The sequence below is a fragment of the Cyanistes caeruleus genome, chromosome 5 (assembly GCF_971803275.1).
Source record: "Cyanistes caeruleus chromosome 5, bCyaCae1.hap1.1, whole genome shotgun sequence".
In the NCBI taxonomy this organism is placed as follows: Eukaryota; Metazoa; Chordata; class Aves; order Passeriformes; family Paridae; genus Cyanistes; species Cyanistes caeruleus.
In genome coordinates this window covers 72,885,064-72,910,536 of record NC_141705.1, presented here as the reverse complement: position 1 = coordinate 72,910,536, position 25,473 = coordinate 72,885,064, and the positions used below count along the sequence as shown (strand labels likewise).

Below are 25,473 nucleotides of genomic sequence, written 5' to 3'. Positions count from 1 at the left end.
TTTGAGGTTTACTGAAAAAAAAAAAAGCAAAACCAACCAACCAACCAACCAACCAAAAAAAAAAAAAAAAAAACCAAAAACAAAAACAAAAAACCAAACAAGAAAAACCCCAAACCTGTTTTCCCTTAACTCCACAGCTATAAAATCTGCAAAAGGTAAGTCACTCCATCTGTCCCAGTGATAGACACCAACACAGCTTTCGGAGTAGGACTGAAGCACCCTTTTTTCTGCATTCTCCCCAAATGTTTTCTTCCCCCTGCACATTATCCTGAGTTCTTTCTCTTCTTACTACTTACACTAGCAGGCATGTGCACTGCTAGTTGGAGGGATAGTCTTGTTGGGTGTCTTAGGGTGACTTTATGGTACTTGTATCCCAAATCGTCTGTTCTGTTTATGCTGGATAGTAAGTTCTGCACCTTTAAGACTGGTTCCAAGAGCGCAGGGGGATAACAGAGCAGTTTGTGTTCAGAAACTGCACTTGCTCCCCTGCATTCCTTCTCACAGACCATGTTATCTGTAGCACAGACAGCAAGAGAGCTCTCCTTTGCTTTTTAGTTAGATTTTTTTTAGCTACCTGAGGCAGAGAAGTTTCCTGGACTGTGGGCTTTTCTTTTTCTTGGAACTGATCAGCCCTCCTCTGGACTGAAAACCCAAAAAACACCAGGAGCTCACACCTGTGGTCCACTGGGGCCCAGGACGTGGCATTTTCCAGTGCAGCAGGAATTGGTAAGAGGCTGAGTGAGCCAAACTACACCCTACAAAAAGAACTTTCTGAATTTGCCATCTCTTCAGAACAGTGAGAGGTTTTATTGTTTAATACTATTCATTTTTTTTAATGCTTGTGAATACTTCACTTGTTAAATAGTTTTTTTTTGCCTTTCTCCAAGGAAATATTTTCCTGAACAAGCAGGGGGAGGGGTTGCTTAAAACTGCTTTCTAGAGGGATGCCTTTGGAAGTTTCCTCACAAATTTGCTCTAAACCAGGACATTTGGCTTATCAGTACTGCTTCGAAGAGAGGGATTTCTCTCCTAAATTCTCAGTTGCCTTGGCATCTGATGTGTGGCTTAAGCTCTTTTATAGTATAAGAGTGGTTCTCCATGGTCAGTGGGGAAAACCAGACTGCTCCAGAGGGGTTGAAGAGAAAACCCACCATTCTCAAAATGCTGTGAGCTGAGATGTGTCAAAGGGAGTGAAAGGCAATGAAATCCAACAGTGCTGGAGACATAAGAAAGTACAACTTCTACAAGCAGAAGGCAGACATAGAAAAATTCATCCTTCATACACCAGAACAGCTCACATTGCCTCCTGGGAGGACAAGTTTGTCTCCAGTTACTACAAAGACCTTCCAGTCTTGAGTTTTCAGATGGTTAGAGGCAGTGAAATAAATACATCTTCAAATATCCAGCATCCACAGCTCTAAAGTTAGCTCTTAATTTGCTTTTCTTTTTTTCTGGAAGGCTGTTCATGCAGATGGAATATAATTTTTTTGCTGCAGCTTGATCCACTTAAGGGACAGGAAAAAAACATAAGGACCAAAGGAAAGTACTCTCCTGGACATTTACACATATATGTGTAAATAAATGTATCCAAAAGGAGACAGCCCTTGCAGAGCTTTAGCTTTCTCAGTGTGACTTCTAAAATACAAAGAATACAAAAGGAATTGCCAAGAGAAATCTTGTACTATAGGACATGAGGAGGAAAAAAGAAGACTATAAAATTATTATAACTTTTTATAAAGACTAAAAAGAAAACTACAAGGTTTGTAAACAAAAAAACCCATGTTTTGACTATGTAAAAATTTCGTAATGTGGGGAGGTATTTTGTGAACCACTACACAAAGGTTACAGAGTTTGTTGTAACCCAAGCTGAAGCTAGTGTATAATCTGTGAAGTGATACCAATTATTTTGATATAAAGATTTGCAGTAAGGAATTTAGTGTGTTCTCTTATTACAGTCCAGAACACTTGGCATCAGAGTAAAGACAGCAGAATATTCATATTCTGAGCTATAACGTTCAGAACAAGAAACAGAATAATTTGAGATGAAATTATAACACAGCACAATAACAAGTCTTCCCTAATGTTTTTTGTAAAGCAATATTTAGCAGGATCACTTCTGCTTTTTAGCTGCAGAACCAGCCATAGATCATCAAGAAAATGGAATTATTACATATTTATATTTATAAAAGTATTCTACTGAGGTACCCATAGAATCATAGAGTTATTTGAGTTGGAAGGGATCTTAAAGACCATCTAATTTCAACCCCTCTGCCACAGGTAGGGATGCTTCCCACTAGGTTGCCCAGAAGCCCATCCAACATGGCCTTGAACACTTTCAGGGATGGGATGTAGGAAAAGATGGGATGGAGTTGAGCTGCAGGCTATGGGACCCACCTGCAGAAGCACATGGTGGCACAAAGAAGCACATGGTTGTACAAAAAAGCACACGGCAGCACAGAGAAGCCCATGGTGGCACAGAGAGGCTTGTTTCTGCCAGACCCTGTGGGGAGGAGGTGCCATACGGCAGACCCCTATGGGAGAGGAGTCTGCCAGAAGCAGTCAGATGGGTGAACAGAGTGTGATCACCCCATAGAAGGACATTTAGAAAGTGTGTTGCTGACATGGCAGCATGGGATAGGGTCACATAGAGAGAATTACCATGCAAGAAAATACTGTGCCTTGAAAAAGTGTATAAAACCAGCTCATTTCTTTGAATAAAGGATTCAGATTCCCTGCCAGTCTCGGTCTGTGACTCAGTCGTTCACAATGGGGCATCCCCAGCTTCTCTTGCTAAGCTGTGCCAGGGCCTCACCACCCTCACAAGGAAGAATTTCTAATATCTATTCCATACGTACCCTCTTTCAGCCGGAAGCTATTTCCCCTTGTCCTGTCAATAACCTCTTTGTAAGGAAATCCTGTAGCTCTTTACAAGAACACTGAGTACCAAGGACAGAAGAATGATGCTGAAAGTTTTGGCAGGAAGACAAAAAATCTGAAATGCAGGACTCTGAGCATTACCAATTATTAGAAATAAACAGTGAAAACCAGAAAGAAATTATGAGTGATAAGATTTTCTGCGCTGGAACTTCTAAACATAAATTGTTGTCTTATAAAAAGCATATTGAACATGGCTTATTATAACAGACAGGAAAACCAGCTGGAGTCACAATCTTACAAATTTTGTAATAACAGAGACATAAAATAGTGGGAGTACCATGATACTTACCAAACCTGTATCTTCTTAATGAAGAGTAAAAGATTCTGCAAAATAGCCTGTTAATGTAAAATTTTAAGTCTGCCTGGATTTCAGATAGCTGCTTCTGGAATGATAGCTCCTGGCCTGCTCCTAGCATTGCCAAGAATGCAAGAATATGAACTGTGTAGAAAATAAAAGCAAAGCACTTTTATTTTTTAATGAACAAAACCTTTTAGGAATGAACTTGAACTGCAAGCAAAAGTTTCAAAGTACTTTTGGAATCCCATGAGCAATACAAACACAGTTAAGAAGGAAAAAGAATTAACATTCCAAAAACAGTCTACAACTTCTAAATGATGCCTCTGTAAGTTCCGCTTAAATTTGAATATTCAGTTGCTCAGTTTAAGACATATCAAATTAGATATTCCAAAAGAAACCCAAAATCTGTTGCTGTCTTTAAATTTATTATTTTATAACTTCAAAAGTGTAATTTTAACTGAAGCTCTTTGGGGATGCTCTTCCTGTGATACTTTGAACATAAATGTTTGGAATAGAATCATAAAATAGTTTGGGTTGGCAAAAACCTTAAGGACCACCTTATTCCAACCCCCTTGCCATGAGCAAGGTTACCTTTCATTTGATCAGGTTGCTCAAAGCCCCACCAAACCTGGCCTTGAACGTTTCCAGATATGGGATATCCACAATATCAATAGTGCCTTAGCAGAACAGGAACAGTATTATGGGTCTGTCTCAACCAATCAATCAATCACAATTTCTTTATGATATAATTCCTCAATTGTAGACTAAAGATTTCAAAACAATATTCCTCAAATACTGTTGAATATGAGTTGATTGTCAAGAAACCACACTTTTTAAATTGGTACAATGTCATCCACACTCAAATGCATTTGTTCTCTGAATGTAAATATGAGGAAAAATATGGAAGGCAAATCAGATATTTTTAAAAGTTTATATGAACATTCATTCTCTGTTCATACAAACAAATGCCACAACTGCTTGGACTTCTTTCCAGCTCAGTCCTGGTCATTATAACTTGTCGCAGGCAGTTCTTACTTGCCTTCAGGTTTCTTACAGCAGCCACCAGTTTCCTCTGGAAGAAGAGACAGGTTGTATCTCTGGCATCCCTCTTTAAGGGGACTTTAAGCCTGTAGTTTGCTCTTCAAGACACCAGGACTTGAAATTCATAGGGAGAAAACTCTGCCCATTCTTTCCTATGGGTGATCACTCTTGCTGGCATGCTGCCCTGATGCTCTCAATTCAGCCTGTCTCCCTACTGTTTTTTTTCTTCTTTTCTCCAGCCTCCTAAAATAACCCAGTTTTCACAACTGCCTTCATGAACTGTTTCTACTTTTTTTATTTTTTTTTTCCTTGAGATGTGTTTACCTCTCCAGGGAGCTGAATTAATTATCCCCCACAGAAACAGGAGCACAGAAATACAACACTGACAGCACCTCTATGTTCACTTTGAAGCTCAGTTTCTTTCATACAGTCTATTGGAGCTTGGTATAAAAGACCTCATGGTTTTAGAGCTTCCAGTAACTTATATTTATCACAAACATGGGCTTCTGGGTGGGTTCTCAAAAGCCACCCGTTTTTTCCCAGACTTTGTTCTCACTATAGAACACAGACTTTGTTCCACAGTCCCACTGGGTATGGGGCCACTTCTCTATGGGGGCTAATGACTTTCCCAGGTATATTGCACCTTATCCACCACCCCGACAAAACTACTCCAGCCAAATTTCTCCACCTTTCAGGTGGCAGCACCTGAAAGACTGATGCTGGAGGTGCTAGGGAGAAGAGATAGGAATATCAGTCACAAAATTTTGGCAGCACAATTCCCCTCCTGAAGCACTTGCCCCTTCCTCAGAGTTTTAGGATTAGTACACAGAACATTGCTCTTATGTGTTCTCCCACCTGCAATGCTTTATTTCTTCTCTCACACAGACATATTTGTCTGCTTTTATTTGAGAACAAAATGTTTTATAAAAGTCTGGAGAAATTGCTGGGTTTTTTTAAAATATGTGCAGTAGTACTTCTGAAGCATCCCTATCATCTAACAAAATAGGGGAATTTAATGCAAACCCATATTTCCATCACTCTCCCAATAGTGCTGCTTCCTCTACAGAAATTGTTTTACTGACTCTGTTTGTTTTTTTAAAATGAATCTGGTATTCATGAAAGAGGTCAGATTGACAAAATGATGGCCAGATTTCTGCACAGAAAGCAAAAGCAAAACTATCTCAGTTTTAAAAGGGTTCTGGTAGGATTTTAGTTCTAATCCACAGGGAAACATTTCATCCCTGTGCACATGATGCAAAGCAGTCTTCCCACTTCTTTCCAGGTTCATTTTAAAGGCTTGTAGCCTGTATGGGGTGCTGTAAAATAGCAGGCTCCCTATCTGGTGGCTTTGGGAGGCAGATTAAAGAAAGACAGTGGCCAATAATATGGTCAAACAGTGATTTAAATAGCTGATGCAACATTGAAAGGCTGATTTATTGTCTGAGAGATTGAATCTTTTATCAGTTTAGTTAGAAAAAAAGGAAATGGTTGTATTTTAAGAGCAATATTGAAAAATATGGAACAGATGAAATACAAAATAAAAAAGCTTTTTAATTTTGAGAGTATCAGTGAAGAATATCCAAAGTCTCCCAGTAGTGGTTACACCCTGCAAAAGACTTCAAAGTTTGCAGCAACTTTTCTACCTACCCAGGGGCTATGTTCACATGATCTGGTATGAACAGTCACTTTGATATAAGTAAACACAGGTGCAGATTTGCATTAAAAAAAAAAATGTTTAATGTTTTTTCAACAGCTCCTTTTTTATCTAACTTTGTTCCAAGACCAAAATAACAAGCCTTCATTCCATGCACAGTTGTAGTATTTGGAAAACTAGGGGCTGGTATGATACCTTACCAAAAAGATGTTCTGTTCTTAAGGAAAAGAGGATCCACGTTATTTTCTCTCATTTATATTGGAGAAAAATAGAGTGTGAAGTACTATAGGTTTGCAGCAAAGAGCTTGAAAGAACCTCTTGATTATCATTCACTGCTTTATAGATCATTGTTAAAAGTGTTAATTTCAATTATCTAAATGTTTTTCAGGCTTGTATGTCATTTGCAATAAAATTACCAGGGCCAGATTTACTGGTGTACACCATTTGATGTGTGCAATTCCAACCTCAGCTTTGTGTTGCAGGAGTGGTGCACTGAGCTTTTTAATGATACTGGCTTACTACCTTTTCCCTACACATTCTATATCAATTTATTACTCCATGGGGGATAGCTGTGTGCTTGCTGCAATTTACTTTAGAAATAGTATTAAAAAAGAAGATGCTTTTTTCTAAAGCAGGAAGAACATGAGTGTTTGGGTGACCACCTAACCTTTTGACTAACACATAATGATTTAATATCTAAAAACAGCACTCTTAGTGAGTGCAGAGATGAGCTGTTTTATTACCCACATGTGTCTGCTTTAGAGAAAGGCTTTATGTTTCCATTTTGGAAAGATTTTTTAAAATTTTAAAATTTTAAAATTTAAAATTTTTGTTTAAAGTATGGGTAAAGAAATAAAAATGGGCCAAGATGGATTCAACACAAGAGAATTACTACCATGAGCTACAACCTGAAGCATTTTAGCAGACACATGCTACTAAATAAACATGACAGTGGTGCAGCACTGTATGCTGTCCTCTAAGCCAGCCTGCTTTTCATCATCTAGATGCCTCTATATGATCTAAAGTAGGGCTGCATGACACTTGCAGTCAAATGCAGTGCTGTCAGAAAGGTATGATCAATCATCTCTGCCAACCTGACAGTACAGGATCGTATTTATTCTGCCTATTACCAAATCAAAGGTATGGCTTAGCATTGGTACAAAGCACTGGAGTTTGTCAGTGGTGAGCTGCTTCATGTGGAACAAGCATCAGATCCCCTGATGTTTAATGATTAATTTTAAATAAATCTGGTACATGAATTATCAAACAGAGATGAGAAATACTAACAGCAGCCATAAGTAATTTTTGAATACTGAATTGCACTGTGCAACAAATGTAGAGAAAATACAATGAGAATTCCCTAAAACCTTCTTTGTCTGCCCCAGATTTCAAGCAGAACACCTGGGGAAGCTGTCCTGAATATAAGGCTCAAAACCAAAGGAAAGAAAAATGAAAACAAAAAAACACACACACAAAAAAGCAACTCAAAAAAACCAAAAAAAACCAAACAAAAAAACAAACTCGGGAAGCCTGAAATGTCTCTCTAGAACAGTACAACAGATATTTTTTTAAAGAAGGTATTGGTAATTGAAAATATGCAAGTAATTAAGTATATGTACATGGCTAATCATAAAATTCATTGTTGTGCATGTCTTTCAGCTTGTTCAAATCTCTCACTATCCCCACAGAGTTTTCATAACCTTGAGTGGGGTTTACCACATGCCCAAATTTTCTAAGTTGGCCAAGTCAGGCCTCTAATCAGGTGTTGGAGTGGAGTGCAAATGCAAGGATTCTATTAAAACACCACATCCTTGATACCTGAGAGGAGCGGAGTATTTGCTGTGATAAACTTTAAGATCCTCTGGCTGCAATCTGCAAACAAAACTATATGAACCTGTAAGCAGGAAGCTACTTAGAACTGCTTTAGAGCTTTATATGACCCTAATTTATGACCATGTTACTTTTTAAAAGTATTGTTACAGCCTAGAAAACCAGTTTTCTATGACATGACAGTTTTCAGGTGAGGAAAAATAGGAGGTTTAAAAAAATCACAAGCAGATGGGCAAGAGTAACAACCAGCTTAAAATTAAATACAGATGTTTCAAAGAGCTGGCTTGCAGACAAGACACTGAATAGAAATGCTCTCAGTGAAAATGTATTTGTACCCTTCTGCTTAAGTGAATGCAGAAGAAAGCACTAGGGAAGTTGTCTGCCTAGGAGGTCACGTTTATATGTCTCAGATTTTCCTCATTTTCTCCCAGAAATTTTGCCAAATGTGGAAGCATGCTAAATCTAAAACATCTCAGGCTTTGCACTCATTGTGTCCTGTGCTGTGACATAAGCCCTCCTGAAAGCCCCCATCCAGTTTAAGCCAGAGATCCTGCCATGATGCTTTTAAACAGTTGATACGTGGATAGCATGAAAGCTCCAGTTCTCAAGAAGAGTTACTCATCTGCACCAGTCTGACTGCTATGCTATGCATATTCATTAATGAGTATAGTAAGAAATCAGCTGGAAGTCATAATTAAGACAAGCCAGCATTGCTAGCAGCAAATTATACATGCACTTCAGATCCAATTACACTGTAATGACTGAGTGGCAAAGAGATATTGGCAGCTAAAACTGCATCAAGTGACTTTCTTCAGGCAGAGCCAAAGGCACAGGGTAAAATTAGAAGATCCCATAACATTCAACTTCTCATAACTAACAGGGAGGAGAAAAAAATAAAAATCACACACACACACAAAACCACATTAAAAAACAGCACCAATATTTCTATCTAAAAGTTTTATGAAACATTTTAAGCACAAGGGAGAGAGGTGATTTCAAAAGCCAGCTACTTTTTGAAACCTAGGGCTCCAACTTCCCTTGAACAGAAGAAACTCTGGGATCACCAAAGAGCCTGTCTAGAGCTAAGGTGACCTGCTAACATCCAGCTCTAGGGACAGGGATGCACCATAAAGGAAGAGATGGCATTTCCCTTTCAAAGGAGATGAAGGTGAATTCCTGGATCTGAAAAAGGCTTGTAGAAAAACTTAGCAGTGGGAACATTTTGTAGCTTGAGTTAGGAGCAGAGAATGAGCTACAGCAGCATAAAACTGACTATAGCTGCAGCATATCTATAACCATGTTGGATCATCACTAATATCATATTTAGAAAATATTAAAGCTCTGATATACATCACAACAGCACAGAGACTTCCTGTTACAGGGAATATGAAGAGAACCCACATTCTCTCTTGATGAAGTTAATCTTTTGTTGGAACAGGTGTTTTATCCATTTGGATCTTTGTACTTCCAGGAAAAATTATTTCAGAAGTTTCTTTGAATAAAAAAGAAACAAGAAAGCAGATTGTGTAAACAGAAAGAAATTGTGTAAATTGTTTACATGTTCCCCAAGAGTTCCTTGTCAAAAATACAATAGAAAACAAATTAAACATGGACTAAGACACAACAAAATTCTACAGGCTTCTGAAGGCAACAAAAAAACTTAATCAGTTTGCCAAGTCTCAACAAATCCCCAGAGGTGTTTAAGGCATGGAGGATTTTCTCAGTTACTCCAGACACCATCAGGGAGGAATGGTTCAAAGAATGCAGGGGGATGTTCAAAGGGTAAAAGAAAAATCACAAGGGATGTCTTCTACAGAAAAGGCACAGGAATATCTCGATCTGTCCCTTTGACAGTACCAGCCTTCCATGAGACTTATCCTGCCAGGGGAAGAGCCAGGCTAAAAGGGACTCCACAGCACCTTAGGCAGGACACAAACTGTCATGGGCACAAGTATACCATCCCATTCTTGGGATGGTTGTCCTGTAGAAGAGTCTCCAGCCTTGGGTAGCTGCCCTGTAACCAGATAGGGGTCATCACACATTGTCATCTTGCACTTCCCACTGACCACTCCTCCCTGGGAACAAATGCCAGACTTTGTACTTTGCATTCTTTGCAGACATAAATACAAATTTTATATTGGATTTCAGTATGTTCATTACCTGCTCCATGCTCTGCTGTCCAAGCTATCTGTGGTCTGCTGGTCATTAAATACAATATTTGATAGGTACATTGAAAAAATTAAGTATCTCCATTTCTCAAAGACTTACGCTAATCAAAATCTGTTTGGATCCTGATATATGGCTAATTTTTAAGTCAGAAAACCTGGAAGGTACTGAACATAATGGGAAATCCTTTTTATCTTGTTACATCAACACAATTAAGCACCTTGTGGATAGAGGTAACTACTACCTTCTTCTGTAGAAAAATATTTGAAAACTATTCTTAAACTGAAGCCTGATTTTCCTGTGAAATAAAAAAAAGCAGGATCATACACCTTCAGACATAAAGTTATATTTATATACATATAGTAAAAGGCACATGAACCTCTGGCAAGCAAAGTTTTTTGGTTTGTTTTTCATTCAGATTGAAAAATACAGAAGATGTATTGTGGTCAAAAGAAGCCTCTATTGCAATTTGAATTGAAAATAAGTAATTGTTATGGGGCTGTAATTGTGATGCTCTAGATTAGGAGATGCAAAGGCCTATCTGCCCATTCAGAGTCTTCAAGTGCTGAACGGTTTCTCTGTGTTACGCTAAAAGACGTAAGACATTCATTTTTCTTGACTTTAGTGACACTTTTACCTATAACCCAGAAAAGGAAGAAATTTAAAGAAGAAAAAAAACCAGCAACAACCACCTAAACAAAAAGAAAGGTATCTTTTGGCACATCCAGTTGATATAAAAGTGCAAAAGGCAAGAAAAAGAAGAAACACTGAAATTCTCAACAGAAATAGTCTCATTGGCCTGACCACCTCAGGCCCTAATAAGAAAAAGTATATATAAAGTCTATCCTTTATTCTAGAAGAATTTTCTTTATTACTCAGAAAAGAAATACTTAACAATCTTATAAGAGAACTTCATGCTTTCAGAAAAAATGTTTTTCCTCAATTTCTGAAAATATGCCTTACTTTCAAGTGTAATAAAAATCCTTAATACCGACTTTCATAATAGAATGGAAACCAAGTTACATTATTTTGTACTGTACTTGCATGTGCTAATGAAACTAAACCTGAAATTAAAATCCCCATGTACCTTCAAAAAACCCAGTTTTTATTTTGCATATAATTTTTTTCCTTCCTAAATTATACAACTTCACAATCAACAAGTCCTAGGATTTCCCTTGGGATAAATTAACCCTTTACATGAACTAAAGCTAGTAAAAATATGATCACTGAATCAGGCTTCAGACACATTTCTAAACCTTAAAGACCACGATGGGGAAAAAAAGTAACATTCAGTTTTATTTATGAAGCCCATTTATTTCTACAAGTTAATACTGCCTATAATTAAACTTTCAAGTAATGTGGCATAACAGGAGTGAATACATGGGAATGAAACAGTTAAAAAGTCACATCCACTGTTGCTCTGGAAGTGGTTTTGCTCTGGATCCCATGCACTTTGCATTCATTAGGGAAGGAATGGGTTAGGTGCATTCCTGCAAGGTGCCAGACAGTTTATTTTTGTCAGAGAGAAGAAGAGTTTGTGTACTTTGAAAATGCTCCATGATGACAGAGGCCAAACCATGAGGAAAGGGGATGGCAGAAGATGGCCTCAAGGCAGAATTGTGACCCAAATATAAGTACTAAATAAACACATCCACTGTCAACACAAAAAAAATCTCTCAAAAAGTTTGCCTAAAAAAATTCAAATAACACTAAATTACTGTAAACAGAAAACATTTAAAGAAAAATAATTTCCAGAATGCTTTCTGTGTCTTAAATTACTGCTCTTCTCCATAAGCAGTTACTTGCATTTCCCTACTTTTGTGAAATTCCACCAGAGATACAAATCAAAAAACATGTATATATTTAAGACACATTACTCTACCTTTAAAGCCTTTAAAGCAGTAAATATTCTGGATATATACAACACATATACAATACACAGACTCCCTTTACTGTAGTGTTCTGGTTACTAGTTGTGCTTTTCTCCCAATTTAGGAAGTTAAATGTTGCTTAGTTCCATAAGAATTTTCATGAAACGTGACTTACTGAAAGCAGACAGCTCAAATAGTAGTGCATTCAGTAGTTAGGTGTTCTTCACAGGGTGATAATAAACCTTAACCTTAAGGCTGGGTAGTCATTAAGAATACAAAACTCAATTTCTAAGTATTAAAAAACTTCTTTAACTATACAATTATATTTTTAAAAGGGCAAAATTTCAGCTCATATTTGGGCCAGAACTCAGCTCAAAAATAGTTCTGGAGATGAATTTAATTTTATTTTATCAGTTTTGAAGGTCTTTCTCTGTTTCTGCTGAGATAAAACCCATGAGAAGACAGGAAAAACACATGTTCCTCAGTGTTCCAAAGCCCTGTTAACTGGCGTGTGCTTGAGTGAAAAGCCCACAGATCAGGCACACATCGTATTCGAACCAGCAAATCTACTGTTACCTGTCTTATACCTTATTCATAAGAAAGTACTGCATTTATTGTCATGTCTCTACCATGTTCCCACTAACTGACATCTATTTCTGCCCACCAATGCTGATAATAAAATTTTAAAATCAGATTTGCCTGACTGATAACTGCAGAACCATATGCTTCCAGACAGAAAATATTCATATAGCAGTGGAGGTGACATTCAAATATTTTGACTCATTTGAAAGTCATTGCTCAACTTGCTGGATTTTGTGTGTGTGGGTACACAAACACTGGTAAAACAATTCTAGCCTGGTAAAAAATTTAACATGCATAAAATTTAACCTGCATAAAATTTCCATGCTAAAATCTTTCTGCCCCACTGGCAGAATTATTAAGTCTCAAAACATGTTTTTGTTGGCTACAGTATTAGAACTCTGGAATGAAGAAACCTTGAGTTTGCCATCACAAAGGTCTGGGGAGTGGTGCTTCTGCATCAGTGTCCTGGGGCTTCCAGCGGGTCAAAAGAAGTCACATCAGGCTGCCAAAGACATTGATGTATGTGAAAAAGACATGTAGTATGTGAAACTCAGCAGCTTTATCTCATCCTTGCCCTGGTGAGATTTGAGATCTCCAGTGACAGAAAGCAAGGCACATTCTTCACAGTTTACCCAGCTATTATACATTACTTGAACCTATCTTCAGTGACAAGGAAAACAAATGCAGTTTGTTAAAATAAGACACTGTACCAAAAGAAATAATAAAGAGTTCCCTCATAACACAAGTATTTGCTTTCTATATATACATAACCGTGTTAAAAAAAATTTTGCAACAGCATTATAAAAGACAGTTCTGGTAAGTGACTAGTTCCTCCAGTTTGCAGCATGTTAGGAAGGGGAGTAAGTCTCCCTACTCTTTTTATTTCAGGTAGAAATGAAACACCAAGCCAAAAGCTGTACATGATGATCATGATTTCTGATCTTCCTCTGCTGGGATGACTTCCAAGAGGATTTGCAATGTTATGGTTACCCTACCTGCAAAGATAAAAGCATATACATGGTAAAATTTTGTAGGAGAGATGAAGAAGGAGACGCAGTCAGGAAAATAATATCTTAGCTTCTATACAGGCTACTTGCACATAGACTTCACACAACACATAGACTTCATATATATCACATATACATATATCATTTAAACTAAAAATTTTATTCCTTTTAACTGTTTCCTGTGCCTCTGATCCAAGGCTATGCATACACAGTAATAATGGAAGGGCATGGCTGTATAATCTTAATAAAAGTCTGCATGCTTTTAAAGGCTATCTTAAAAAATGACTACTCTGCATTACTGCTTAGCTTTAATCAACATGTTATGTTGAAATAAAAGTCTGGAAGAATTCAAATAAATTAATTTACCTGTGCCAAGACCTGCCTAAGCAAAAAAGAAAAAAAAAAAAAAAGTCACCCATCCAAAGTAACTTCATTTTTTCTTTTTTCATTCTGGACATTTATGTCATTCTGGTGCTTTTGGTGGTTCTCTTTTTAGGGTACCAAAGCATAAATGGCACAGCTAATTCACCTATAGCACATACAGAATAGTAAAAGAACATTTTCTTACAATTCCTTTTGCTTACCACTCTTTTTTAGTATCCTATTTTAGATAAGCAGAAATTGTTGTAAAAGAAAGTTCTGATTTTCCTTGAATATCTGGCATGAATATTGACATTGACACCGTGCAAAGCCAGGAGGGTAAAACAGTGCAACTCACAGAAGATATAAACTGAAACCACTTCTCTGACCTCTTGTCTAAGGCAGATTCTACCACCCTTTCCTCCTTTCTCTGGATGTCACCAGTTCAGTGCAGTTCAGGTTGCCCTTAGACTATAAACTGATAGGAGCAGAGAGGCTGAAAGTCTCCAGGTACTGCATTTTCCTCCCATCTGCCTTCCCTACTCATAGTGGGGACATCAGAGCTGGTCTGTGTGTAGCAGGGACAAAGGACAGGAGGAAAGCCAGCAGCAGGAAAACAGCAGGGCTTCACCCATGCCATCCCAGCCCTTCCAGCTTTGAGGACAAGCAAAGGGAAAAAGAGAATTTTGTGATGCCAAGCAGTGGCATGACAGCTCTTGGAAAAGAGCATGGAAGCAGAGAGAAATCCTGGGCATCTCTAGGTGTGATTTTATTCACCTAAGTGGACAGACCCACCAGCAGCAAGACCTTGCCCAGTCCATTTCCATGCAGCAGTTCTCTCTCCTGGGATGAAGCCACAGCAGAGCAGACAAGTTGGGGGAGCTGGCTTTCTTTGCGTTTTTTGGTTGCAATGTACTCAGAATAAATCAGTATAAGGAGCATTTCCCCCTACGAAAATGTTCCAATCTGTTTCCAGTCAGTACCTCTACACTATCTGCTTGGAGCAGTACCTAGAGTTACAGAACGAGTTTCACATTTGTTACAAGACAACATACCATGACAGGGCAGATGACTTTCCCAGCCCACTTTAAATCCTAATTTTCCCTTTTTGAGAGGAGAATTCACTGCAAATGGATCCCAGTGGACAACCTTTATAAAAAAACCCAGACCTTGTATCCACACAAGCACCACATAAAATATAGGTGAAGAAACAAAGCAGGAATTTTATCACACATATATGACTGGACATGAAACCCATAATAACAAATGCTGAAATAGTCTCCTGTGGATCCAACCACAAACTCAACAAAGAGAAGTAAATTGAGCATATAACACTTTGTCCTAAGTGAATAAGAGTCATCCTCTGGTGTTGCTAAATAACCCTGGCAGAGATATTTTGTTATATAAAGAGATCTTATTTCCAGCAAGGGCTCAGCTATGAAAAAAGTAGGATTCTGTTGATATATTTTATATATTAGTAAAGGCCTGTATGCACAAACCAGCCTTTGAAATAAGTCATGATATTAAAGGCTAAAGTCCTTGAAACATTCATGCAGAAGAGAGAGTAAAGCAAAACAATATCCTTGTGTGTAGGAGAAAAAATGTAAACTGTGTGTGTTAGTCAATAGTAGCTTGCTCTGCCCGTGGACCCTGTAGAACCCTATAAAAGGTGTGCTAAAGATAGAAATAAATGGCATTCACGTTTACTTCTGTGAAGGCTGGTGAATAAACTGGTGGTCTCTCAATAGGATTCAGCTTTTTACCTCCTCACAATTCAACCCACTATAAAGAAATAAATATTTTAAGTGTGAGTATAAAGTTGGGTTTTCAAATGAGGAAGAGTAGATAGAAACATCCTCATGCTGGTGATGCATCCTTTTACACACTGATTTGCTGCTTAGGATTTGCTAGGCTAAACTTTTTTCATTTTCACATTTGTTTTACAAAGAGCACAAATGCAGAGGTCAATTGAAGCCAGTACTAGCTGAAAATTATATGTTCCATCACATCTACTACTACAGCAAAATTCCTTTGGAAGAAGAAGAGAGAACAAAATGTTATTCTCATTGCAAAATACCATCTCAGAATCTACAAACCCTACAAGCTGTAAAGTTACCTTTTGTTCAATGCAGCAATTTTGTAAAGAGAATGGGTAACGTAAATGCCGTAAGTACAGAACAAAGACTTCCAACCTTGGGAGAGGATTCCTTGGTAATCCATTTGAGGGCTCTGCTAGTGTTATCAGCCTCAAACTCCTTTCAGAAATATATGTATCTTCACACTGGCTCTTATCCTGCTACCCACTCCAGCTGCTCAATATCCCTTTCTTTCCTCTGATCCTTACAAAGCCTATTCAGGATATTCCCCTGACCTTATGTGGGGCTGGTCTGTACCCATGGGTATTTGCACCTTATGGGCTTTATGAGCAAGAGCCATCTCTCATTGACAAAGCACAGCTGGGCAGCTGAACCAGTCAATTCTTCAAGTAAGTGACTTTTCAAAGCCTCACACCAGCTGCCCATGTGCTGATCTGGGCATATGAAGCAACTTGTGAACAGTACTGGTAGCACAGCAGTGTGTTCAGACTAGCAGGTTCCTACTTCTCCTCTGGTACACACAAAATATTTTGGTTAACCCTATGTAGATTGGATTCATCACATTCTCCTTTGTAAAAAACCAAAAAAACGTAATTTACCTTCTCATAGAAAGTTACCCAGTTACTCTGGCAAAAATCTACCTCTTTAATGACAATCCCATTTTTTTGTACTGTCCTTTACCTCATGTCAGGAATTACACTTTCATGCCTATGTTAGACATACTGTTTCAAGGTTAGAATCAACTGCCCAATTTCTTTTCTACATCTCACAGAGGCACCTTAAATCAATTTATCCTCATTCAATAAATTTGTAAATGTTCTCAGGCTATACAATGGGACTTCCAAAATAATGCCAACTGAAATGACTCCACACAGAAGGTTTATTGCTTCTTCTTAGGGAAAAGAAATATCTGTTTATTTCACAAGTAAATCTCCCCTCTGCTCCACCTCAAAACTGTTAGCATCAGTTTTCCATCATTACTGTTTTTATTTTGGGGATGATAATTGCAGAGCAAAGAAGCTGTTTCCCTCACTGACTGGCTTCTCCTGCCTTCCCCTCTGAGCCAGTACACCATGCCCATCCATAGATATGACACAGGCACAAAGACTTCTTTCTAGGAGGAGAATTTTGTGTTATCTCAAAAGCTAGAAATTATTCACCTTCATTGTCACAGCTGGCAGTAAAATCTTCACATCTATCCAGTCTACCTTAAAGAGAATATTCTTTTTCTTGCCCAAATAATGTAGTTCAACACTGGCATCCCGTGGCCAAAGATTCAAGTAGCTGTATTCCAAAACCTCTGAGATATGATAGAAAATGCCAAAAAGCTCCTGGATTTGATAAGGGAAAAACTCCTAGACCCTGAAAGTCAAGACTGAGAAATTATAAACAGACTAAACCCCAGCTACTTAATAGAATGTCCTTCTGCATAAAACTGCTTTAATTTGTACCGAAGATTTCTACCCATTCCCAGGACACTGCAAGTAATTTATAACTTTTTGGCTATAAAATCAAGATTTTGCTGGCCGAAACTAACATTTTTTTCTGTAAGTACTTTCTGCCCTATTGCCTATGGATTTCCCAGCATATATTGAGAGGAAATTCACATATTCTACAGCAGATAGGATTTGTAACATATAGATTATAACATATTTATACTGAAAAAATACATATAACGGGTTATACTGTAATTACATATAAAAATATTATTATTTTCTTGTGAGCAGCTCATTTTAAATCATCAATTAAGACTGAAGCACAGAAGACAATATGCACTTTTGATTCATCAACTGCAGAAATCAACTATTTTTAGTTAAAGATTTCACAGGATGAGTTTTAGTTTTGCAGCAAAAGCTTTTCTTTTTGCTTTGTTCAATAAATTATCCATAATTCCTGCAATATTTTGCCAATGGTCTTATTTCATGTTTTGAAAATTCACTTTATTTTGGAAGCTTATCCTGAGTAATAAAAAAATAAGAATAAAGAACTGTAATAAATGATATTGACTTCTAATTGAAATGTTCCAAGTAATCCTTCTCTAACACATTAGAACTTCCACAAATCCTTTCAAAACCTTTCAGAAATGGTACAGAAAGGATTCTCAGTGTATTTCAGGCATGAAATACTACTAGCCAAGTCACACAGAAGTTATTCTTCATGAAGCACAGAAATAATTTCCATAGAGGCATGTCAGCCATGGTGTATGCTGCTCTCACCTTGTCAGGAGCCACTGCTAAGGACAGTATCCCCAAGCCCAACCTGCCTGAACCTTCCAGACACTTCCAGTTCCATTTGAAACACTCCTCAGTGGTCCACAGACACATAGTCTCAGTAGGGGAACACCAAGCTCATCCTGTCATCTCAGCTGTTCTGCTCAAGGTTCAAAACAGATTCTGCAAAGAGTGCACTACTGTTTTTATTAGCACAGAGGTGGGGTCGGGAGAAGATGATGGTGATTTAAAAGGAATTAGATATTTGTAGGGGAGGGAGGGGAAGAAGCATCGGTCATTTAAAGTCAATCACTGGCTGAAGAACAGCCTTGCTGTAAATGTACCTCATTAGTTAGGGGACACTGATTGCCACTGGCAGAGCAATGCTACAGCATGTGCCCAAAAGCAACTTGTGCTGTCAGCCCTAGCTCAGAGCAGCTGAGAGCATCAATCTGAAGGAATTCACAACAGGGGAGAGCTCTGAGAAACTCCTGGAGTCAGCATGAAGTAGAGAAGTCCCATACCAGGACTTACCTAGAAGCTTTCTGAACCACTTTGGTTTATTGTCCCATACAATAAAGAGGTAGTAGGCAGGAATGCCAGTCAGGGTTATTGCAAATCCAATCCCTGTGTTCACTGGGTCAGAGTAAAGTGACAGCGCAACCATGAAGAGGCAAGTGAAGGAAAACAATGCTGGAATAAACAGAGGAACCTGAAAAATAACCGCACAAAGAAACATTAAAATATAAGGTCAATGCAAAGTTACGACTAAGGCATTTAACATTTCAAGTAATATAAATTGAATAAGACCCAGCGCTACAGGACAGTTCTGGAGAAATAAGGATACCTAGAACAAGCACACAAAATGCCAGTGTCTGCAGAAGCCAGGCCCTGCTGACTGCTATAAAGTGGGCACCACAGAAGGCTCTTAATTATACTCTAAAACACACCAGTGTTTTACATCCATTAAAATGTAAGGACTGTAAATAAATTACATTGATAAAGCTCTAATCCCCCAGCATATAAGTAAGCAGCTCTAACCACAGTAAAGATTTCCATTTTGATGATTACCTACTAGAAAACATTTTAAAACACAACCAGGAGCTCAAGTCACCTTTTGAAACTATTAAGAACATATTCATTTTCTTCCTAAGGTAAAAATCAAAATCTAGCAAAAGAGAGCAAATTAAACTAATTTGACTAGTGATAAAGACATTTGAAAGTGTTATGCACCTGATAGCCACTGAAAAATAACTTTCTGACTGTATGACTGATAGCATTGCCAGTGTAACTGTTGAAAGCACACAAAGTAACCATATCAAATTTATCTGCTCAACTTTCAAAAAACCGATACAATCACTCTCTTAACAACTCTCCGAAGGACATACCTACAGGCATGGCTTATGATACATTAAGTGTAATGGAGAATTGAGAATTCCTTAGAGATTGTTCTCTTCCTTTCATGTCTCAAAGCATTACTGTTCCTCTTTTTTTTGCACTGTCTGTAGATTTTTCAAGCAAGGCAGACACCCTGGTTCAGAAGCCAGCACGGTGGCTCCCCTTGGCCACTCGGACCATTCTACCCACAAGACATCAATGTGATGGATGGCGAAGCAATGGCGTTTATTGCAGAGGAATTTAACATTTTATAGCCTGGGGTCACTGTGTTACTCCCATCTGCTTACGTCACACCTAGGTGCTATTGGCTAATTGCAGAAGGTTTTACTATCCTAACAGAGAGGGGGGTTATTTCCGTTACACCCCGGTGTCTTCTGCTCCGCTATACCCTAGACTACAACAACTGTCAAAGCATTTTTTTAATCAAAGCAAAATAGGTTGTACTGTTCCAACTTCTTATTTACTAATATACCTACATAGGTATGCAACAATTCAGATTCTTAGTTCTTCACAAAATAGTCTTCTTGGCAGCATCTAAATAGGGATATATTTCTCAATTTTTTGAGGATAGATATTATCTTTCTGGATACACAATGAGACAACTTAGTATGACGCTACTCAAAATGAACAAGAAAAATAGCTACTATTCAAAAGGCTGGACTATTAGCATTTTCTTTCTGGGTTCACAATAACTCTGTCTGCAAATCCCCTGCAAGTGTCAAATATTACAATAATCACACTAACTAATTTGCACAGAAAATTGGAATATTTGATATTGGATATGCAATGACATTGCCTCAGCTTTGGAAATCAGGTGTTGGCTAGGGAGGGCAGGAGCCTCCTTTGGAATGAAAATGTAGACTCCCCCTCCCTCCGAATTATAATTTTGAAACCAAGGGGCTTTCAGGCAGAGATCTGGGGATAGGAATAACAGTTCTTTACTAGTATGTATAACAAGGCACACAAACAGTAATAACTACAGCGTTAGCAAGAAAACAGAACCAGGGACCCCGTGACAGCTTTCTCGGCTGAGACATGAAGGGATGGAGGAGAGGCTTTGCTTCACAAACCCCCTTGGGCGGGCAGTCCCGGTGCTCCTGCAGGGCTCTGAGGAACTCTTAGCTGGAACAGCAGGGATGAGCTGAGATCCTGGGCCGGTGGCTGAGGTGTATCAGCAGCTCCACGGCGGTGGCTGGCACTGCCACACGTTCCGGCAGGACAGGGGATGCGAGGCCCAGCAAAGAAGAGGGAAGAAGGAGAAGGAGGAGACGAAGCAGCATCTCCGTCTGGGTGATGGCGAAATTCCCTTCTCTTGGCAGCAGTAGGTCCCAGCAAAGTGTCCTTCTCCAAAGCTGAAGAAGCCCACCAAACTGTCCCCGCCTTCCCCTTTTCCTTCCCCTCTTTCCCCTGGGCCCAGCGGAACTCTTTGTGTTTCTCAAGTACCCACTAAGTACCAGCAGTCAGAGTTTACCAGCAACTAATGGGTAAAAATTCCCCTGGTGAGCCAGAACTAAAAAAAGGACACCTACCCCCAACATTATCCACTCCGATTTTTTTTCCCATACCTAAATGTTACATCAAATTTTAAACCTTTAAATTATATACAAACACACACTACTTTAACTATATACCTATGTACATGCAGATACAGATACAAGCACAGTGTCATGGGTAGTTCACCCTAAAACAAGGTCCCCTTGAGGTATGCACTGGGTCTCTCTATCCTTTTGCATCACCCACCAGATGCAACCTGTCTCTGAGCAAAGACAACCCCACAGATGGGATTGTCTTTGCTGGAAGCAGAATTAACCTAAACAGTTTTTCCCAGCATACCGCTCATATGTACCACTGGAACCTTATCTCCATCTGTTGTTTTAAAGGGCTCAGATTGGGCAGGGCCTGCTCGGTTAGTGGAACCTCAGGTGTTCACTAACCATGTGGCTTTTGCTAAATTAATCTCCCAGTTCTTGAAAGTGCCCCCATCCAGGGCCTTCAAGCTGGTTTTAAGCAGGCCATTGCACCGTTCAACTTTTCTAGCAGTGGGTGCATGGTAGGGGATATGGTACACCCACTCAATGCCATGTTCCCTAGCCCAGCTGTTTATAAGGCTATTCTTGAAATGAGTCTCATTGTCTGACTCAGTCCTCTCAGGGGTGCCATGCCTCCAAAGGACCTGCTTTTCAAGTCCCAGGATGGTGTTCCGGGCAGTGGCATGAGGCACAGGGTAGGTTTCCAACCATCCAGTGGTGGCTTCTACCATTGTGAGCACGTAGCACTTGCCTTGGTGGGTTTGGGGCAGTGTGATGTAGTCAATCTGCCAGGCTTCCCCATACCTATATTTGGACCAACGCCCACCATACCATAGTGGCTAAAGCTGCTTGGCCTGCTTGATCGTGGCACATGTCTCACAGTCATGAATAACCTGAGAAATACTGTCCATGGATAGGTCCACTTCTCGGTCTTGTTCTCACTTATAAGTGGCATCTCTACCCTGATGACCTGAGGCATCATGGGCCCATCGAGCTAGGAACAACTCACCTTTGTGTTGCTAATTTAAGTCTATCTTTGACACCTCTATCTTTGCAGCCTGATCTACCTGCTCACTGTTTTGGTGCTCTTCATTAGCTTGACTCCTGGGGACATGGATATCTACATGATGGACCTTCACAGACAGTTTCTCTACCCTGGTAGCGATGTCATTCCACTCATCAGCAGCCCAGATTGGTTTTTCCTTATGCTGCCAATTGGCCCTTTTCCACCTTTCCAGCCATCCCCACAGAGCATTGGCTACCATCCATGAATCAGTGTAGAGTAGAGCTTTGGCTACTTCTCTCTTTCAGCAGTGTCCAGGGCTAGTTGAACAGTTTTGAGTTCAGAAAATTAGCTCAATCTAATCTCTCCTTCAGTAGCTTCTGCGACCTGTTGTGTGGGGCTCCGTACAGCTGCTTTCCTCTTCTGGTTCATCCCTACAATGCGACAGTTACCATCAGTGAAAAGAGAATAACGTGTTTCTTCTGCTGGCAACGGTTGTACGGTGGAGCTTTTTCAGCCCATGTCACTTATTCCTGCTCCTCTTCATCAGTGAGACTAAAGTTTTCACTTTCTGGCCAGTTTGTAATTATCTCCAAAATCCCAGGGTGATTTGGGTTTCCAATACAGGAACGCTGCATGATGAGGGCAATCCACTTGCTCCATGTAGCATTGGTGACATGGTGGGTAGCAGGAACCTTTCTTTTAAACATCCACCCCAGAACCAGTAGTCAGGGTACCAGGAGTTGTGCTTCCATGCCAATCACTTCTGAGGCAGCTTAGTCTCCTTCATTGGCTAAGATTTCTTTCTCTGTAGGAGTGTATTTAGCTTCGGACACTCTCTAGCTTCAGCTCAGAATCCCAGTGATTGGCCTCAAGTCTCACCAAGCACTTTCTGCCAAAGGCTCCAGGACAAGCCATGGTTCCCAGCTGCAGAGTAGAGCACATTCTTCACATCTGGTCTGTCGCTCTATTAGGAACGGCGAGAAGAACGACACAGACTCTCTAGGGAGTCGATCAGGAGAGTTTCTCTCAGTTTATTGCTTCAGATCTTTTTTATAGACCGATACATGAAAAGTACAGAAAAGAAACTCTTATTGGTTAGTAAACTAACACATCACCATCATTGGTCAGTGGGGTACACCACTCCTCGACCTTCTCTTGCAAGAAAACAAGGAACAGACAAACAGCACCTGCAAGGCTGTTTTCTGTCTCTGAGGATTGTTTTAATTCCTCCCTATGATTTCCCAGGCCACTTTCTCAGGCAAGACTGAGAAAGCTATGCAACCTGCAATTTCCACAGGCACCTTGCTCTCTGCTTCACAGTTAGCATCCATACTGGTCCTGTCCTGAGTGGGCCAAGGGCTACCACATGGGCCATCTCTTGTTTGATCTGGGAAAAGGTTTGTTGCTGTTCAGGGCCCCAGTGGAAATCATTCTTTTTTCAGGTAACCAGGTAGAGAGAGCTCACAATCTGACTGTACTCAGGAATGTGCATCTTCCAAAAACTTATGGCACCTAGGAAAGCTTGCATTTCCTTATTGCTGGTTGATGGAGACATCACTGTGATCTTATTAATGACTTCGGTGGGAATCTGATGTCGTCTGTCTTGTCATTTTACCCCCAGGAACTGGATCTCTCGAGCAGGTCCTTTGACTTTGTTCTTGATGGCGAAGCCAGCTTCCAGCAGAATCTGGATGATCCTTTCTCAAATACTTCCACTGCTGTGTTCCCTCACACGATGTCATCAATGTACTGCAGATGTTCTGCAGCCTCACCCTTTTCCAGTGCAGCCTGGATCAGTCCATGGCAGATGGTGGGGCTGTGCTTCCACCCCTGGGGCAGTCGGTTCCAGGTGTTCTGCACTCCCCTCCACATGAAGGCAAACTGAGGCCTGCATTCTGCTGCCAGAGGAATGGAGAAAAACGCATTAGCAATGTCAACAGTGGTGTACCACTTTGCTGCCTTGGATTCCAGCATGTCCAGCACAGCAGTGCTCAGCGGTGGAGTCACTTCATTCAATGCACGATCCACAGTCAATCTCCATTCTCTGTCAGACTTTCGCACAGGCCAAATGGGGCTGTTGAAGGGTGAATGGCTTTTGCAGATCATCCCTTGGCTCCCCAGCTCACAGATTATCTTGTGAATGGGGATCACAGCATCTTGATTTGTCCAATACTGCCAGTGGTGCACCGTTGAGGTGGCAATTGGTACTTGCTGTTCTTCCACTTCCAGAAGTCTTACTGCAGATGGGTTCTCTGATAGTGCAGGCAAGCTATTCCATTACTTAATGTCCTCTGCTTCTACAGCAGCTATTCCAAAAGCCCACCTGAGTCTCTTTGGGTTTTTGTAATAGCCATTCTGAAGGAAGTCTATGCCCAGAATACACGGGGCCTCTGGACCAGTCACAATGGGATGTTTCTGCCACTCCTTCCCAGTCAGGCTCACCTCATCTTCTAACAGAATCAATTGCTGCGATCTCCCCGTCACCCCAGCAATGGAGACAGGTTCTGCCCCTACATGTCCTGATAGCATTAGGGTACACTGTGCACCAGTATCAACTAAATCTTTGTATTTTTGTGGTTCTGATGTGCTAGGCCATAGGATCCATACTGTCTAAAAGACCTGGTTTTCCTGGTTAGAGGCAGGGCCCCTCTAGCACTGATTATCCTCTCCTCCCTGGGCATACATGCTAGAGGTTCCTTCAAGGGGATCATCCTCTTTTCTGTAATATCTGGCAGTTTGGTCATGGGAGATTGAGGCTACCTTCACTTTAGTGGAACTTATTTTTGTTGATGGTTCCTTCTCTGAATTGACGCACCCGTGTTGCCAGGGCAGAAGTGGGCTTCCTATCCCACTTTCCCATGTCTTCCCTATGGTCATGCAGAAAGAACGACAGCTCAGCTTGTGGGGTGTACCCTCTCTCTCTAGCTGGGGGATGTTTGGCTTGGAGTTTGGGGCTTGCAACTTGCCCTGGTGCCATATGGGAACTGCTCTTCCACACCTCTTCCCTCATTTCCTTAATTTCCTTCATTTCTTCTTTGAATCACAGCAGAGACCTGAGCTTGCAGCAGGCCATGGACCATACTCTTGTAACTTCTAAGCTTGTTGGTGACAGAACACACTGTCTCTCGGTTGTTATCAGCATTAATCATTGCAATGAAGGTGGTGTATTCACGTGGCCCTAGACTTGCTAGATTCCACAACATCTGCCCAGTGCACCTGACTTTGTTGGGGTCATTATCATGCTGTCCACTCCTCCCAAAAAGGACCTCCAATACCACCACTTCTCTCAGCTGTTTGATCCCTTCCTCAACGGTTTTCCAGCTCTTTCCATGATGGTGCTCTTCCATTCTCTCTCTGTGGACAAACTTCTCTCTTACACTCATTAAAAGCTGCTCCCAGAGGGAAAGGGGCCCTGGCTCCCTTACGAATACCTGATTCACACCTGAGTCCTGGGTCAAGGGTCCCACATTCTTTGCCTCACCACCATC

The 25,473-nt window shown here is 40.1% G+C and overlaps 2 protein-coding genes across 5 annotated transcripts in view; one reads left to right on the top strand and one right to left on the bottom strand.

Annotated features, from left to right (window-relative positions):
* Positions 1-25,473, top strand: part of LOC147653243 (uncharacterized) — a 201,142-nt gene that overhangs the window by 8,640 nt on the left and 167,029 nt on the right. The gene's annotated exons all lie outside the window — the stretch shown is intronic.
* Positions 11,220-25,473, bottom strand: part of SLC7A11 (solute carrier family 7 member 11) — a 112,165-nt gene continuing 97,911 nt past the window's right edge. For all 4 annotated transcript variants that reach the window (XM_086890282.1, XM_086890281.1, XM_086890283.1 and 1 more), the window contains 2 exons: positions 18,587-18,764; positions 11,220-13,374 (listed from right to left, as the gene is read on the bottom strand). In XM_086890282.1, coding sequence (XP_086746408.1) covers positions 13,307-13,374; positions 18,587-18,764 — 246 coding nt within the window. In that variant the 3' untranslated portion in view covers positions 11,220-13,306. The remainder of the gene's footprint in view (positions 13,375-18,586; positions 18,765-25,473) is intronic.